This window comes from Schistocerca nitens, chromosome 11, assembly GCF_023898315.1.
Source record: "Schistocerca nitens isolate TAMUIC-IGC-003100 chromosome 11, iqSchNite1.1, whole genome shotgun sequence".
Classification (NCBI taxonomy): Eukaryota; Metazoa; Arthropoda; class Insecta; order Orthoptera; family Acrididae; genus Schistocerca; species Schistocerca nitens.
In genome coordinates, this window is record NC_064624.1 from 155908598 (window position 1) to 155927064 (window position 18467).

Below are 18467 nucleotides of genomic sequence, written 5' to 3' on the forward strand. Positions count from 1 at the left end.
GTAAAATAGTCCCCGATTCGGATATCCAGGCGGGGACTACCCGAGAGGACATCGTTATCAGGAGAAAGAAACCTGGCGTTCTACGGATCGGAGCGTGGAATGTCAGATCCCTTAATCAGGCAGGTAGGTTAGAAAATTTAAAAAGGGAAATGGATAGGTTAAAGTTAGATATAGTGGGAATTAGTGAAGGAGGAACAAGACTTCTGGTCAGGTGAATACAGGGTTATAAATAGAAAATCAAATAGGGGTAATGCAGGAGTAAATTAATAATGAATAAAAAATAGGAGTGCAGGTAAGCTACTATAAACAGCATAATGAACGCATTATTGTGGCCAAGAGAGACACGAAGCCCACGCCTACTACAGTAGTACAAGTTTATATGCCAACTAGCTCTGCAGATGATGAAGAAATTGATGAAATATATGATGAGATAAAAGAAATTATTCAGGTAGTGAAGGGAGACGAAAATTTAATAGTCATGGGTGACTGGAATTCGTCAGTAGGAAAAGGGAGAGAAGGAAACATAGTAGGTGAATATGGATTGGGGGGAAGAAATGAAAGAGGAAGCCGCCTTATAGAATTTTGCACAGAGCATAACTTAATCATAGCTAACACTTGGTTCAAGAATCATAAAAGAAGGTTGTATACCTGGAAGAATCCTGGAGATACTAAAAGGTATCAGATAGATTATATAATGGTAAGACAGAGATTTAGGAACCAGGTTTTAAATTGTAAGACATTTCCAGGGGCAGATGTGGACTCTGACCACAATCTATTGGTTATGAATTGTAGATTAAGACTGAAGAAACTGCAAAAAGGTGGGAATTTAAGGAGATGGGACCTGGATAAACTGAAAGAACCAGAGGTTGTACAGAGTTTTAAGGAGAGCATAAGGGAACAATTGACAGGAATGGGGGGGGGGGGGAAGAAATACAGTAGAAGAAGAATGGGTAGCTTTGAGGGATGAAATAGTGAAAACAGCAGAGGATCAAGTAGGTAAAAAGACAAGGGTTAGTAGAACTAGTGATAATATAGATACAGGAAAATTAAAGAGACCTTTGGAAAAAAGAGAACCACTTGCATGAATATCAAGAGCTCAGATGTAAACCCAGTTCTAAGCAAAGAAGGGAAGGCAGAAAGGTGGAAGGAATATATGAATCTATACAGGGGCGATGTTCTTGACGACAATATTATGGAAATGGAAGAGAATGTAGATGAAGATGAAATGGGAGATATGATACTGCATGAAGAGTTTGAAAGAGCACTGAAAGACCTGAGTTGAAACAAGGCCCCGGGAGTAGACAACATTCCATTAGAACTACTGACAGCCTTGGGAGAGCCAGTCCTGACAAAACTCTACCATCTGGTGAGCAAGATGTATGAGACAGGCGAAATACCCTCAGACTTCTAGAAGAATATACTAATTCCAGTCACAAAAAAAGCAGGTGTTGACAGATGTGAAAATTACCGAACAATCAGTTTAATAAGTCACAGCTGCAAAATACTAACGGGAATTCCTTACAGACAAATGGAAAAACTGGTAGAAGCCGACCTCGGGGAAGATCAGTTTGGATTGCGTAGAACTGTTGGAACACTTGAGGCAATAATGACCCTACGATTTATCTTAGAAGATAGATTAAGGAAAGGCACACCTACGTTTCTAGCATTTGTAGACTTAGAGAAAGTTTTTGACAATGTCGACTGGAATACTCTCTTTCAAATTCTGAAGGTGGCAGGGGTAAAATACAGGGAGTGAAAGGCTATTTACAATTTGTACAGAAATCAGATGGCAGTTATAAGAGTCGAGGGGCATGAAAGGGAAGCAGTGGTTGGGAAGGGAGTGAGACAGGGTTGTAACCTCTCCCCAATGATATTCAATCTGTATATTGAGCTAGCAGTAAAGGAAACAAAAGAAAAATTCGGAGTAGGTATTAAAATCCATGGAGAAGAAATAAAGACTTTGAGGTTCGCCGATGACATTGTAATTCTGTCGGAGGCAGCAAAGGACAATGTCTTGAAAAGCAAAACGAGGATAATGCAATGTAGTCGAATTAAATCGGGTGATGCTGTGAGTATTAGATTAGGAATTGAGACACTTAAAGTAGTAAAAGAGTTTTGCTATTTGGGGAGCAAAATAACTGATGATGGTAGAAGTAGAGAGGATACAAAATGTAGACTGGCAATGGCAAGGAAAGCGTTTCTGAAGAAGAGAAATTTGTTAACATCGAGTATAGATTTAAGTGTCAGGAAGTCGTTTCTGAATGTATTTATATGGAGTGTAGCCATGTATGGAAGTGAAACATCGATGATAAATAGTTTGGATAAGAAGAGAATAGAAGCTTTCGAAATGTGATGCTACAGAAGAATGCTGAAGATTAGATGGGTAGATCACATAACTAATGAGGAGGTATTGAATAGAATTGGGGAGAAGAGGAGTTTGTGGCACAACTTGACCAGAAGAAGGGATCGGTTGGTAGGACATGTTCTGAGGCATCAACGGATCACAAATTTAGAATTGGAGGGCAGCGTGGAGGGTAAAAATCGTAGAGGGAGACCAAGAGATGAACACACTGGACAGATTCAGATGGATGTAGGCTGCAGTAGGTACTGGGAGATGAAGAAGCTTGCACAGGATAGAGTAGGATGGAGAGCTGCATCAAACCTGTCTCAGGACTGAAGACCACAACAACAACAACAACAGCCAATTACATTATATTTTCAATAATTGATTATTTTCACTGAGACTTTGACAAAGTTCACTAGTTTGTGAGGAACATGTATTACTTTGTCCCTCTTCCTCCTTAAAACGTTATTATGCTTTTGTTTTGGTCTCCCCGCTTCCTGACTTTCCCAAGACTGTTTTGCCTTCATTCTGTGCTTTGTGTATTATATTGTCATTAAATGATTCTTTTGTACATGTCAGCAGTCTCCTATACCTCTAGTTTTACGTACAGCAGAAATATAAGAACTCAGACTCATTATTACATTTTCATGGAAGTGGGGTACTTAGGGATCAGGGAGGAATTTCTAATACTGCTGTTATTCACTGATCAGTATTTTTGGAAACGCCTTTTCGAAGTTCAATTTAAATAATGCTTAGAACACAGAAAATTTCACATTTATGTTTATTTCTCTACACTCTTCATTTCAGCTTTGGTTTGCCGATTCTCTTAAAAATCTTACATACAGACTTCTGATAGGTCTTTTGTACGTCTACAGTTAGGGGATTTTTCCCATACCTGTTTTACAGTTTTCAGACTGAAATTTTAATAGTCCAAGATCTTTTACAACAAAGACTAACTTGGTTGGTTTATGGGGATTTGAATGTGCTGAAATTAAAAATGACAATTCAGAATCTAGATTAGCTTGATTGGTGTTGCACCACTGGATTTCCATTTATTCCAATTACTATAAATTTTTTTAACTGACAAAAAATATGAAACTTTGAATAATGTCCAAAATGCCAACTCCAGATATTTTGCTCAAAAACCAATTGAAATCTATTGATCCGGCACTGAAAATTTACAAACTAGATGGCAAAAAAAAGGTTGTTGGTAATGAGGGTGATTACATAACTGATTAAAAATAAAAACTTGTTATCAATTTATCTGTTTGAAGTTAATGTATAAAAATTGGCCAATGAAGTCCACTGATCAGTTATCTGAGGATGTGGTCAAGGTTGTTACCTCATATTACAATGTGCCTCTTACAACTATGTGAAACACAGCATTCCTGATATTACAAGAAAACAAGAGTTAAAAAAACAGAAATAAGTATGTAACAAATGTCGTATAGCATGAAACAGGAGCTATAAAACAAAAATGATTGCCACTTTCATATTCAATATACCAGACTCTGTAGCGATTTTGTATTTCTTCTTTGTGTAAAAATTTCATTGCTGAACAATGTTGTCAGTGCTGTTGTAGTTACCCTCATTGCACTGTTGACCAACATGGACATGCCGAAACTCGAGTATATTGTTGTGTGTGTTACTAGTTTCATCTGTATTTATGTCTCCACATAAAATTATGTTGACCTTTTTAGTTGAGGTTTTATCTAGAACTTCTGTCAATTTACAAAAAAAGTATTAACATTCCCATTAGGTGATCAAAATATATGCAAAACGATTACTTTCTTCCTGATTTCAATTCCTGTTAATTCAATAGCTCACGTTTCAAAGTGTTTTACTTCACTATCTGTGCTGAGGTAGTAGGGTTGTGATTTAAACTGTACTCCTTTCCTGACATACATGCACAATCCTCCGCCCACTCAAGAAGTGGTTAAGGCAAAATTTTTAAACTGCTGGGGATAATCTTCAGGCAGGGTAATTTTTTGTCAGGGTTTATCCCGTAAGTGGCCCAAGATCTATCCCATGTACTTCCACGAATCAGCTGCACGAACCAACCCTTTATAGTCTCCGTTAGGTATACACCACATTTAGTGAAACTCCATCCAGCAACAGCCCCATTCGGAACCCGGGCAACATGTGCAAACTAAGCTACTGTTAGTGCCGTGTCCAAACTGTTCCAGTCCCTCGTACCTAAGGAAGCATATGTCCTAATCCTCCAACAGTACGTAACAGGCTGCGCGTTAACTGTTTTGACAGTCCACTAATCAGATTGTGAAAAAAAAAAAAGTTTTTCAGTATTTCCACATTCTTTTTTCTACTGGTATTCTGAATTTTTTTTTGCACTTAAGCCTAATAGCAGAAACTATACAGGAGCTGGGCTATTATAACATCATACCTGCCAACCTTCAAAAACAAAAAATCAGGAGATATGAAAGATCAAAAAGCTGTGGCTCATTTTTGTATACACCTAAGACAACTGAAAAGTTTTCCTTTAAGGCGCCACAAAGCTATATAATGGCTAAAAAAAAAAAAAAAAAAAAATAGAAACATTGGAAATACCCAAAATGTTGATTCCGTAACCCTTATTTGTAATTTCGCCCAGCTAATTGCTGTTAGATTGGGATGTTTTTTGGCATTAGAAAAAAAAGTACAATTGCCGTAAAGCAGCATCCACCATGCTGTTTTGTGACACACATGAAAACTGTAAAAATAGGCTTGCCAACTGGTTCTCCGGTGTATGCTGAAATCTTAACACAACCACTTCTTTTTTATTTTTCAGGGGCAGCATCTACTTTCTCCTTGTAAGATTTCACATGTTATATCTCTGCATGTTCAAAGTTAGCTAATATTACACATTTTCAGGGAAACTATGTCATTACAGAAATTCATAAAATTCTCATATTTGACTCTAGTTATGTAGCGTATTAGTATTCAGTATTAGCGAGAAATATTGGAACAATCATGAGAACATGTATACCTTTCTTCTCACAGGTGAAGTAGAAGTTACTTCCGCAGTAGGAAACACTGCAGAATCTGAATAATGATGATGTACTAACAAACTAAAACAGTTACCAAATAAAATAGTAGTCACTCTTAAAATGTTTCGAGATAATACACATTTGTGTTCTCACTTATTTAACAATGTTGTTATCCGTTCACATCAAGGTCTATCATTTCCTCCTTAATTAAATTTCCAATACATGATGAGGATGGAGAAAATATTGTAACACACAGGTATAATTATCTTTTCACGAAACACTTCACATTTCTATTGATTTAAGGAATTGAATGTTGAAGACTTAGCCTTTCTGAGAAATTCTTTGTTGAAGGTTTGCTGAAAGCAGTCACCCTGTAGTCTTGATTTTACTGTCAAGAATCTCTCCAAATTTTCATCACCGGTAGATAATCTAAACTGTATCCTTGTTTTAGTTACTTGACTAAATATCCTCTCACATTCTGCATTACTATGAGGGACCGTTAGAATACCTAACATAACCCGAATTAATTTGTCAAATTTTAGGCTCCAGTCACTATTTCTTAGTTTTCCTATCAGAGACCACTGCACATAAATTCTTTCTTCCTTTAAGATTTCATCCGGTATATCATATATCTGAAATGCACAAAACTGGGATTGAAACTTTTCCACAAAATACTTTAGGGTAGAAAAGGATGCATTGGAAACAGATCTGATTTGCACAACTGTTGCATTCTTCAGCATTTCACTCTTCAATGGGAATTTGTGAACCATGTAGTCACAGGCGGCAATCAAGTATTTCCGAAGAGATGAGAAGAATTCCACCTTCTCATCATGCTTGAGGCAATCCACAAGTTGAGAAGTACAACCGCCAATGACAAATCACAATCATCCTTCTGGTTTCTTCTGCTGTGGTAATCAACCTCAAAAGGAGAACAGGGTTTTATCACTGTAGGTAGTACAAATTTAGACATCAAATTCTGTAACGTGTCCAGCAGCAGATCTTGCAGTAAATGGATGTGAGGTAAACTTGATTGCAAAATTACATTTGTTTTGTCAAATGTAGGTATAACATTTGACAAAAACAGACACAAAGCCATATTTAAATGTGATGACAGGAACATAAAAATCCTTTCCTCACGAGACAGGTTGTACTTAACTGGGGAATCCTGTTTACTTATTTTTGATGTAGACGAACGTGGAATTGGCAATTCACTAGCTCTTTTTCTTGAAGAGGCACTACTCTCCATTGGTGACTGTTTCACCTTCGGTATATGATAAGTGTGGAGACACCCAAGCTGATCATTCTTACCAGACTTCACTTCATAATTGAGCAGGCTGGTCAAAGGCTTCCACTGTTCTAGTAACTGAAGTAAACATTTGCTCACAGAAAGGCAACAGGTGCACATATGCTTCAATATTTTCTTCATCTCGACATCATATAATTTCTGAAATTCTTTCTCTTTGAACTCTTTTGCAGAAAAATTTAACAAATGGCAGGGACAACCAACAACAAAGAGGTTAGGCATATGATTTTTCAAGAGACCTGCAACTCCGTTTTTCATTCCAGCCATTACAGGGGCATTGCCACAACCTATTGACAATCAGTTACTGAGTGGAATATTACATTCCTTCAGTGTGTTGAGAAGTGGTGGTGGTTGGTGTTTAACGTCCCGTCGACAACGAGGTCATTAGAGACGGAGCACAAGCTCGGGTTAGGGAAGGATTGGGAAGGAAATCGGCCGTGCCCTTTCAAAGGAACCATCCTGGCATTTGCCTGAAACGATTTAGGGAAATCACGGAAAATCTAAATCAGGATGGCTGGAGACGGGATTGAACCGTCGTCCTCCCGAATGCGAGTCCAGTGTGCTAACCACTGCGCCACCTCACTCGGTGTGTTGAGAAGAAGTGTTCCTACTTTCAATTTTTTTGGTCATCTTATTATAAACGGTAACAACTATGGGATATAAATTAGCATCCCCTTTGTTACTATCGTCCGTTGCAATAGAAAATGGCCATTTTTGTCAAAATGTCTACGATTTCTTCTTTTTCCTTTTTTTGCCATTTATCCGATAATTGCGACAGTTTTTGTCCTTCCGCAGCTGTATTTTTTCGCCATACTGCAATCCAGGAACATTTTCCCGAACAGGTGACTCGCATGGTCAGCGCAATTAATCGGCAAATTATGTTCTAAAATAAAAATAAACATTCAGCATTTATCACTCCATCACTTTCACTTTTGTCGCTGAATTTGTAAGGGGTCCGCAGGCCCTTACTACTAAGTTTGCGCTCACACAGGTCAACAGGGCAACTATCGAGTAGTGTGTGCAGGGCGCGAGAGCTAGAGGGGGTTCACCGGAGTGCCGAGTGCGGCTTGGGTAGATTCCCGCGAGGCGGGAAGAACTGGGGGGAGAGCAGTTAGTAAGAGTTAGTGTTGAGATGTGCTGAAGTAAGGGTGTGGTAGGTTCCCGCGAGGCGGGCAGAGCTGTGCAGAAGCCAGCAGTTGAATTAATGCAAATTACCGGCAAAGGGAGTGGCCAGCGCCGTGGTTTAACCCCTTTGTGTTAGTATTATACGGGAAAGTGTGAAAGTTTAATTACAGAGTGATTTCAGTGATATTAAGTGCCGTTATTGAACTTCCGCGTCTACCGCGCCGGCATTACTTGGATTACAGTGATTGGATGTTGCGTGTGACGATTAAGAATAACTAGAGAAACCTGTGCCGAGATTAGCCGTCATTAACAGTGTATTGACGAAGGCAGTGGCTGTCTCCTTATTTTGTGCTTTTGCTAAGAATATAGATCTTGTTTGTGAAACTGTGTTGTGTCCTCCTTACCACCAAACAGTACTTATTACAGTATTTGTGAAGGACAATACGGAATGTAACACCCCCTGAGCAGTCCAATCCGATTGCCAGCCCATTAGGTACACGGTCACATTAATCAATCATCTAATTTTGGGCTGCTATTCAGATCCGCGAACGAGCGGATATAATAATAAATAAAAAGGACGTGTTTTTTATTGTTATTGACACACTTCAAATTGTCTCGGTGCTTTTTTGTTTCCACATGTTTGGAAACATAACTTTTTCCACCATGTGATACACAAATATCACATCGGCAAACGGTACAAAAAGTGAACAACAGGCCTTTCCTCGACTCGATAATGCACGGAAACTGTACCGAAAATTGTTTTAAGAAGACGGAGTTATATTTTTTGGTCCCGAATCAAAACAATACGTCCAAGCAGAACACTGTGCACTACCGAGGTTACTACATGTGCACTGCGGGACACGGGTACATCTTCGACAGAACGCGCGGGAAAGAGGAAAAATAAGTATCGATATATAAATCACGCGCGACTTCCTGATTTCTATAAACTTCGATACGTATCGATTAAGGTCGACTAATATGCAACGAATTCCGGCAACTGGGGAGAGAGAGAGAGAGAGAAAAAAAAAACTGACATGGCGGGTTTTCAAAAGAAATATCGCACGTTTGACGATAACTAATCAAAATCGGGAGAAATACTGGAATAATCGGGAGGCGGGAGAAAAAGTGGAAAATCGGGAGTCTCCCGCCTTAATCGTGAGAGTTGGAAGGTATGTAATATGCTGTAAAATCACAGGGAAACAGAATGGTCAGCCAGTGCATACCTTCCAGTATTGCTGATAAATACATTTGAAAGTGAAAACTATACTCCGGTTTCGAAACTACTTGTTCCTTTCTCAGGTATGAAAGGATGGGTTCAAGAAAGGTTAGAATAGAGCAGCTGGCCACTCAGACCATTAATGAGAAGGAGGAAAAAACAGTCCTGAAACCCAAGAACAATTTTTTCACTTTCAAATAGATGCAACAATTTCCACTCAAAGAAAATGCTGGCCTAGAAATTCAATTCGATGGATTTCTCATGTGAATTCAGCTTTTAATATAATATTCGGCTGCTCCATTAAGAATAATATTCTTGCAATTACCTATTTCCCTATACAACTTTTTTTATCCACATCTATGTATGTACTTTGCAAGCCACCATATGGTGTATGATGGACAATACCACGTACCACTACTAGGCATTTCCTTTCCGGTTCCACTCACAAATAGAGAAGAGGGAAGAATGACAATCAATATACATCCATATGAGCCCTAATTTCTCTTGTCACTGCAGTCCATATGTGAAATTTATGTCGTGTGCAGTAGATCCGTTCTGCAGCCAGCAGTACATTCCTGTTCTATGAATTTTCTCAATAGTGTTTAAAAAAAACTTCATCTTCCCTTCAGAGATTCCCATTTGAGTTCACGAAGCACCTCTGTAACACTCACGTTTTGGTCAAACCGTCAGTAAGAAATCTCGCAACATGCCTCTGAACTGCTTCAAGCTCTTCCTTTAATCCAACTTGGTGTGTATCCCAAATGCGAGCAGTACTCGAGAATAGGCCACCCACATTCTATACGCAGTATTCTTTGTAGACGGGCTACACTTTCCTAAAACTCTCCCGATAAACGAGAAGCTGACCATTCACCTTCTCTACTACCGTCCCTTCGTGCTCGCGTCATTGGCAGGCACAGATTGCTGCTCATCCTAGCTATCAGATCCTATCACACTTCCCTGGGGCACTCCTCGCTATACCCTCTTCTCTGACAAACATTGGCAGTCAAGGTCAACTTACTCGATGACGTAGCATTACACGAGTATGTCCAATACAGTTGGATCTACTTTGCGTCACATGAGTGTACGGGAGTCGAAACAAGTGACGTCGGATCAACTTCAGATTTTTTTAATAGATGTAATACATTTCTAAATTTTATTGATTATTTACAGAGCAAAGAATTTAATTATGTACAACATTTAATAGGTAATGAATTTTAATGAGATAGATATAAATATGTTTTGACTTAGCAAATCTCCCTGTTGCGTTATCCACAATATGTTTTCTCTTTGTAAGAACAAAAACTTCCGTGTTGCTCGAGTGCGCGATCAAGTATTCGTCAAGTGCGGATCTGCTGTACCTTTCACGAATGGGCATAGAATTGGTAATTTACAACCTGGAGTTGATTTAAAAATTATTCTAGGGAACCACGGCCCGACTTTAGTGCAAACAAATCGCGCACAAATTCTCAAATATCGGTGCGGAGTTTAAAATGCGCAACTGGATATCGGGCGTTATCGTCGCATGTAGGAATTCAGTAACATTAACGGACATTAGCTTGATAATAACTATCAAAGACTTACGTGAGTGGCGTAGTAATCGTCTCGATGCTTAAAGCAAGCGAGGAGCAATTTACTGTCTGGATACGACAAATATTAATCGTTGCATAGTCAACTTGTTGATACGTTGCTTAGCAACTCATAAACAGACAGTGATAGAATTACTGAAACAATCTTTTAAGTATCAATGACCACTACACACATCAGAAACCAATTACTCTAACTGTGAGTGACTTCTGGACTGGATGAGGTGTTTTTTATTTCAGGTAATTGATATTAATAAACTTCTTTCGAGGTTGTAACTTCATCAATGGTGTCGCACTCATTCAGTTTAGTAGAACGATAGACAGTACTAGCTACGCTTTTTATAGTTTTAAAAGAAAAGAGAGCACATACCTGTTTTTCTATTGAGAAATGTTCGTACTTCAGTCATCAGTATTCTCAAACGGGAGGCACGAGTGACGCTCTCACAGCACTACGATATCGTGAATCACCACAAACGTGTGCACCCTTCTCACTACATTTCTGCACGGAAACACTGAGATATAGCCGCGGTACAAAGGAGGAAGAAAGAAGAGGGAAGATCAGCGAAAGAAACGGAGCTGAGAGAGAAGGGGAGGTCACAATTCTATCAGTAAAGAAGTCTTCGAACCATTCGCATGTCTGGAAACCTATTCCAAATGCTACTTCAGTGGGGCACTGTGTCATATGCTTTCTGGAAAGCTGGGAATTGGAACCTGCAATGCTTTAGCAACAGTTCCAAAAGACTAAATATGTGAAATCCTCAATATATACTACACCAATTCCCTCCACTTGTCATTTTCTCGGATATTCGAATGTGTGACATTGCCTCGAGTTTCTGGTGGCTGCTACATTCGTTTAGCAGCGCAATTGGGAACGGATACGATATGCCGCGCAATATAAACTAACTGCTCACTACTATCGACTGTGCGAGTGCCTGTACTGTTTCAGAGCACTGCAACTGGGCTAGTGAGATGTTTTGGTAGTAACGAGGAAAAATTCTGTTCGGGTAAGGAAAATTCTGCTTCACCTCTTCTGCACTCCTCCACTTCAGGAATGCACCAGTGCTACGTAATCCTTCATCAGCAAAATTTCATGTTTAAGACAGACGACACAGTAATAAATTTGTATTTCTCATTTGTTGTTTATTCATAAACAGTACCATCTTTTTTAATTTTACGCAGCACAAAAAATTGTGATATACATATTCTGAATGACAAAAATGTTCAAATAAAGAAAATGCATACACACACCCACAGCAACCACAGTCTGGACATTTAAACAAATAGCTTTACACAATGCTCGTAACATTGAACTCAATATTAAATGTTGACACTCTTTATAAGGACAGTATGTAACTCTTGTCACTCGATGTATACAATCTGCAAAATACTTCCTTAAACTTACTCCTTTAGTAAGGTACCAGGAAAAACTTGAGACAAACATGTTATTAACATGCTTAAAAGCTTTTGCTATTTATAGCAAGTGGACAGGCCTGTTCACAAGTAACACATCAACAGGCACTCACATCTAACAGAATTTAAACAAAATAAACAAACTGAATTCAAAGTATATTCCCATGCGATATTTAGGATTATTGGCAAAACTGGAGCTCATGGAAATGCAAGTGTAAGTCAAGCATTACACAGTGCGTAGCAACTTAACACTAAAATTATTTCAGCATTAATCAACACTATCCCACAATTTGGAATTTTAGATGCTGCACTCAAAATCCACTTCTGTAACTGCAAATCAAGTGTATATCTAGCAATTGTCACTGCTAGAATCTCAACACCTCGAGAGATAAAAATTTGGCCATCTAGTCTAAAAGGACATCGATAGCTGCAGTGGAGATTTGAACCTGAATGTTAGTCCTTCCGGGAAACGGACATGCGAGAAAGTATATTGTCAAATTCTCTGAAACATTATGGACACGATGATCTTAAACTAGAGTGACGAGGGTATGGAGGATCTGCATTCTCAAATCTATCTTCTCATCCATAGATCTGAACCTCTAAACCTGGATTCCTGGATAGGCGGCTCATCCGAGCCTCTGAATCTTGAGTCACAGGATAATAGTTGATCTGAATCTTTGAACCTCGAGTTCTCAGACTTATCACGGCTTGGAGTCATGCGCCTGGAATCAAGAGATGGCATCAAATACGAAGCTGTATACCTCGTCCTTTTAGGTGAAAGGGGATCGGAAACTACAGACATTCTCTTACGAAGCTGAGATTGATCTGGTGCACTGTAATCAGTCTCTTGAGGCAACCGACGGTCAGAAGTGCCGGGCTCTCGACGGTCAGAAACACGGCCGGCCCGACAGTCAGGACCGCGGGGCTCCCGACGGTCAGACGTGCGGAGCTCAGGACAGTCAGATGTGCGGAGCTCAGGACGGTCAGACGTGCGGAGCTCCTGATGGGCAGAAGTGCGGAGCTCAGGACGATCAGAAGAGTGCTGCTTGAGACGGTCTGAAGTGCGGGCCAGTAGGCGTTCTGAGGCGCGAGGATCAAAACGGTCCGAAGTGCGCGACAGCGGGCATTCAGAAACACGGGGATCAAAACGGTCGGAACTACGGGGCACCATGCGTTCTGAAGCGCGGGGATCAAAACGGTCTGTATCATGAGGTTGTGCACATTCTGAAGCGTGGGGCTCCCAGCGTGAAGAAGCAGAAGGCTCCCGATGGTCCAAAGTGGAAGACCCCTGATTGACTAAGGAACCGGGTGCCACAGTATCAGGATGGCGGGCCAGCCGGCGGTCCGCCTGAGAGCGGGCCAGCCGGCGGTCCGCCGAAGAGCGGGCCAGCCGGCGGTCCGCCGAAGAGCGGGCCAGCCGGCGGTCCGCCGAAGAGCGGGCCAGCCGGCGGTCCGCCGAAGAGCGGGCCAGCCGGCGGTCCGCCGAAGAGCGGGCCAGCCGGCGGTCCGCCGAAGAGCGGGCCAGCCGGCGGTCCGCCGAAGAGCGGGCCAGCCGGCGGTCCGCCGAAGAGCGGGCCAGCCGGCGGTCCGCCGAAGAGCGGGCCAGCCGGCGGTCCGCCGAAGAGCGGGCCAGCCGGCGGTCCGCCGAAGAGCGGGCCAGCCGGCGGTCCGCCGAAGAGCGGGCCAGCCGGCGGTCCGCCGAAGAGCGGGCCAGCCGGCGGTCCGCCGAAGAGCGGGCCAGCCGGCGGTCCGCCGAAGAGCGGGCCAGCCGGCGGTCCGCCGAAGATCGGTCCACCCGTCGCTCCGCAGAACTGGCCACCCGGCGGTCCGAAGACCTGGCCACCCGGCGGTCCGAAGACCTGGCCACCCGGCGGTCCGATGACCTGGCCACCCGGCGGTCCGCAGACCTGGCCACCCGGCGGTCCGCAGACCTGGCCACCCGGCGGTCCGCAGACCTGCCCACCCGGCGGTCCGCAGACCTGCCCACCCGGCGGTCCGAAGACCTGGCCACCCGGCGGTCCGAAGACCTGGCCACCCGGCGGTCCGAAGACCTGGCCACCCGGCGGTCCGCAGACCTGGCCACCCGGCGGTCCGCAGACCTGGCCACCCGGCGGTCCGCAGACCTGCCCACCCGGCGGTCCGAAGACCTGGCCACCCGGCGGTCCGATGACCTGGCCACCCGGCGGTCCGCAGACCTGGCCATCTGGCGGTCCGCAGACCTGCCCACCCGGCGGTCCGAAGACCTATCCACCCGGCGGTCCGATGACCTGGCCACCCGGCGGTCCGATGACCTGGCCACCCGGCGGTCCGATGACCTGGCCACCCGGCGGTCCGAAGACCTGGCTTCCCGGCGGTCCGAAGACCTGGCCACCCGGCGGTCTGAAGACCTGGCCACACGGCGGTCTGAAGACCTGGCCACCCGACGGTCCATAGAGCGGGCCATCTGGCGGTCAGAAGAGCACACCATTTGACGGTCCAAAGAGTGGGCCTTCAGACGGTCTGAAGTAGTGCGTCTTCGAATGTCTGAAGTGGGGGACTTCACATGTCCCACAGCAGGAGACCCCCGACGGAACAAGGTACGGGGTGCCACACGGTCTGAAGCAGGAGACCTGCGGAACGAGGTGCGTGGTATGACACTGTCCAAAGGAGGCGATCCCCGACGGATGAGCGCACGGGGCGCCATACGATCTGTAGCACGAGGCTCAGTGTGGTCTGCAATACGGGATTCCAAACGTTGTAAATTATGGGAGCCGAGACGGTCTGAACTGCTGGACAGCAAACGGTCCACGTGGCGGGGCTCCAGCTGGTCTGAAGCACGCATCTGCAAACGTTGGGCAGCAAGGGGACCCAAACGCTCTGAAAAGCAGGGCATTAGAAGGTCCATAGAGCGGGGCTCCAGACGGTCCTTAGGGCGGGGCTCCAGATGAGCCAAGGTGCGGGACCCCAGACGGCCCAACGTGCGGGGCTCCAGATGGTCGGAAGGGGGAGCCCACAGGAAGTCTGAGGCGTGAGACCACCGAGAGTCCGAAGCATGAGACCACAGGTCAGAAGCACGATATTCCAGTAGGTCGGTGGTACGGGGCTCCAGGCGGCCAGAGGCGCGAGGCTCCAGACGGCCTGGCGCTAGGGGCTCCAGGAGGGCTGAAATGCGAGGCTCCCGACGATCAGAAGTGAGAGGCTCTCGACGGACAGAAGTGTGAGGGTCCGGACGGTCTGAAGCACGAGGCTCGTGGCGGTCCGAAGCGCGAGGCTCGTGGCGGTCCGAAGCGCGAGGCTCGTGGCGGTCCGAAGCGCGAGCCTCGTGGCGGTCCGAAGCGCGAGGCTCGTGGCGGTCCGAAGCGCGAGCCTCGTGGCGGTCCGAAGCGCGAGCCTCGTGGCGGTCCGAAGCGCGAGCCTCGTGGCGGTCCGAAGCGCGAGCCTCGTGGCGGTCCGAAGCGCGAGCCTCGTGGCGGTCCGAAGCGCGAGCCTCGTGGCGGTCCGAAGCGCGAGCCTCGTGGCGGTCCGAAGCGCGAGCCTCGTGGCGGTCCGAAGCGCGAGCCTCGTGGCGGTCCGAAGCGCGAGCCTCGTGGCGGTCCGAAGCGCGAGCCTCGTGGCGGTCCGAAGCGCGAGCCTCGTGGCGGTCCGAAGCGCGAGCCTCGTGGCGGTCCGAAGCGCGAGCCTCGTGGCGGTCCGAAGCGCGAGCCTCGTGGCGGTCCGAAGCGCGAGCCTCGTGGCGGTCCGAAGCGCGAGCCTCGTGGCGGTCCAAAGTGCGACGCTCACGGCGGTCCGAAGCGCAAGGCTCGTGGCGGTCCGAAGCGCGATGCTCATGGCGGTTCGAAGCACGTGGCTCGTGGCGGTCCGAAGCACGTGGCTCGTGGCGGTGTAAAACATGATGCTCACGATGACTCGAAGCACAAGGCTCACGATGGTCCGAAGCACGAGGTTCCTGATGGTCCAAAGCACGAGATTTGTGATCATCTAAAGCACGAGGCTCTCGACGGTGTGAAGCACGAGAGTCACGATGATCCGAAGCGCGAGACTCCTGACGGTCCGAAGCGCGAGACTCCTGACGGTCCGAAGCGCGAGACTCCTGACGGTCCGATGCGCGAGACTCCTGACGGTCCGATGCGCGAGGCTCCTGACGGTGCGATGCGCGAGACTCCTGACGGTCCGAAGCGCGAGACTCCTGACGGTCCGAAGCGCGAGACTCCTGACGGTCCGAAGCGCGAGACTCCTGACGGTCCGAAGCGCGAGACTCCTGACGGTCCGAAGCGCGAGACTCCTGACGGTCCGAAGCGCGAGACTCCTGACGGTCCGAAGCGCGAGACTCCTGACGGTCCGAAGCGCGAGACTCCTGACGGTCCGAAGCGCGAGACTCCTGACGGTCCGAAGCGCGAGACTCCTGACGGTCCGAAGCGCGAGACTCCTGACGGTCCGAAGCGCGAGACTCCTGACGGTCCGAAGACACCCGACGGTCTGAAGTGCGAGACACCCGACGGTCTGAAGTGCGGGACACGCGACGGTCTGAAGTGCGGGACACCCGACGGTCTGAAGTGCGAGAGTCACTATCGGCAAATTTGAGTTCACGACGCAGTTGCGTATTCAGCTTCCTCCATTCCGACATCAGGATGAATTTAGCTTGTGATAAGCCGAGGAATAATTTGAAATTCCTTGCCTTCAAATGCTCAAAAGATTTGTCATCGACCCAAAGAGTCACCCTTTTCCTTTTGTCTACCTCCGCCTCTCTCTTGAGGATTTTCCACTTGGCAGTAGAGATATTTTTATTTTGCTTCTCAAACAATTCCACAATCTGCTTGTAGGTTTTCTTATTCAGCCCCATTCCCTCGTCCACCCACAAAATCAACCTGGAACCTTTCAACGTGGTCTCCGCCTGAGCAACCAGTAGTCTGGCTCCCGGCCACGGAACAATCCTTTGAGCAGTACTTTGAAGCCACGCATGTGTCGCCCTGTTCACACAAGTGAACACCAAGCCTCCATGCTCGTAGTTTGTCGCAGAAAACTGGATAGGTTCCCCCTGTTCAGACAAGTTAATGCTCTTCACAAGCACAGTCTCTACCACTTCCGCCTGCTCCTCCGTCATCTTGACGTCTGGAAAACCTTCGAGTACAACAGCCAGCTTCATCGAGACAAACATTTCCTCCTTTACTTCCACTTCTCGATCAGTACCACCACTTCCGCTTTTGCTGGCCTCTTTAGTTACTGGAGCACTGGTACGAGTAAGGTCACTAGACTTTACTTCTTTCAATCTGTGTTTTTGCAGTACAGGTGCTGCTGCTTCGTCAGTACTAGTTTTTAATTTTTTAGCACCCCCATTAATAATTTCAGTCTTTTGGTTAGCTTCCTCTAGTTTCCGCTTCTTTCGTTCAGTTTTTGATATCACTCTTTCCCTTGCTGCCTCACATTCTTCTCCCTCATTGTGTTCTTCCATCCGTTCAGAATTCTCACCCCTCGATGTTTCCATTTCTTCTTTCACAGGAACCTTCGCCACGTGTCGTTCCTCTGAAATATTCTCAGAGTTCTCTGCTGAAGCCGTATCTGCACTCTTTGTGACGGGGATGTCTGGTGCACACTTATTTGCAAGGTTCGAGATCTCCGCCTCTGCAGCAATGTCGCCCCTTCCTGTAACTGCTCCTTCTGAGCTGTTTTTGGACGGGTCGGTTTCCCCAGTGTCAAGTATGGCAGTCGAGGTCCTCCTTGTTGCGAGTTTAGAAGAATCTCCCTCTGCAACTGTGTCTTTATCACCTACGAGGCCCGAGGTCACCTCATCTCGAGGTCCCCTCGTGCCAAGTTCACGCTTAGTCTGTTCTGAATCCCGGGTCGCCTCACAGTGAGGTCCCCTGGAATTCTTGGCATCTGCTCGTTTGGAGCTAATTTCAGATTTTTTCTTTATGATCCCACGAGACGCTGAGGAAAGTGTGGACCACCCGGGCAGAGCCCCGCGTGCCCAGGCTAGGCTGGATACTCTGGGAGGGCGCCCGGTATCCCAGAGGCCCCGTTCGAGGCACAGCTCCCCTGTGCCACGCACCCCTCGGCACGGGTCGCACCACACCTTGGGTTGGGGGGCAGTTTAACGTCGTGCCCAGGACGGTGGTCAGCTGTTGGCCTATTGTAAGTTTTAAAAATTTCTCACAATCTACAAAATTGGAGAGTGTTTTCTAGGGAGGATCCAATTTGGGATGGTAGAGACACGCCTTTCACCTATCCTCGAATTTACTTACTCGACTGACGATCTTAGCAAAATCGTGACCACAAAAAACACCTACTCAACGGCGAAAGTAAGGAAGGTCGCACCACTGACAAAAACCGTTGAACTGGTATTCCAGGAAAGATGTTTTGGCAGAAGAAATAAAGGCATTCTTTAGTGTTACAATGAACAGGCTGGTGAATTTGAAGGTGGAATTACATGTCTATTTTACTGAATTGGCTAGACCAAATTCTATTCTTCAAGGATATTTCTCTTGTCTGCAGTTCTTGCAGACATACTGTCTGATGCATTTAGCTT

General features: G+C 45.8%; 1 protein-coding gene across 1 annotated transcript; it reads right to left on the minus strand.

The window, feature by feature from the left end:
- Positions 1-11680: 11680 nt before the first annotated feature.
- On the minus strand, positions 11681-18032 carry LOC126213563 (uncharacterized). Its single transcript, XM_049941401.1, has 2 exons — positions 13945-18032; positions 11681-13896 (listed from the first exon to the last, which is right to left on the minus strand). The coding sequence occupies exons 1-2, from the start codon at positions 17424-17426 to the stop codon at positions 12537-12539; spliced, it is 4842 nt and encodes a 1613-aa protein (XP_049797358.1). The 5' UTR covers positions 17427-18032; the 3' UTR covers positions 11681-12536.
- Between the last annotated feature and the right edge of the window lie 435 nt (positions 18033-18467).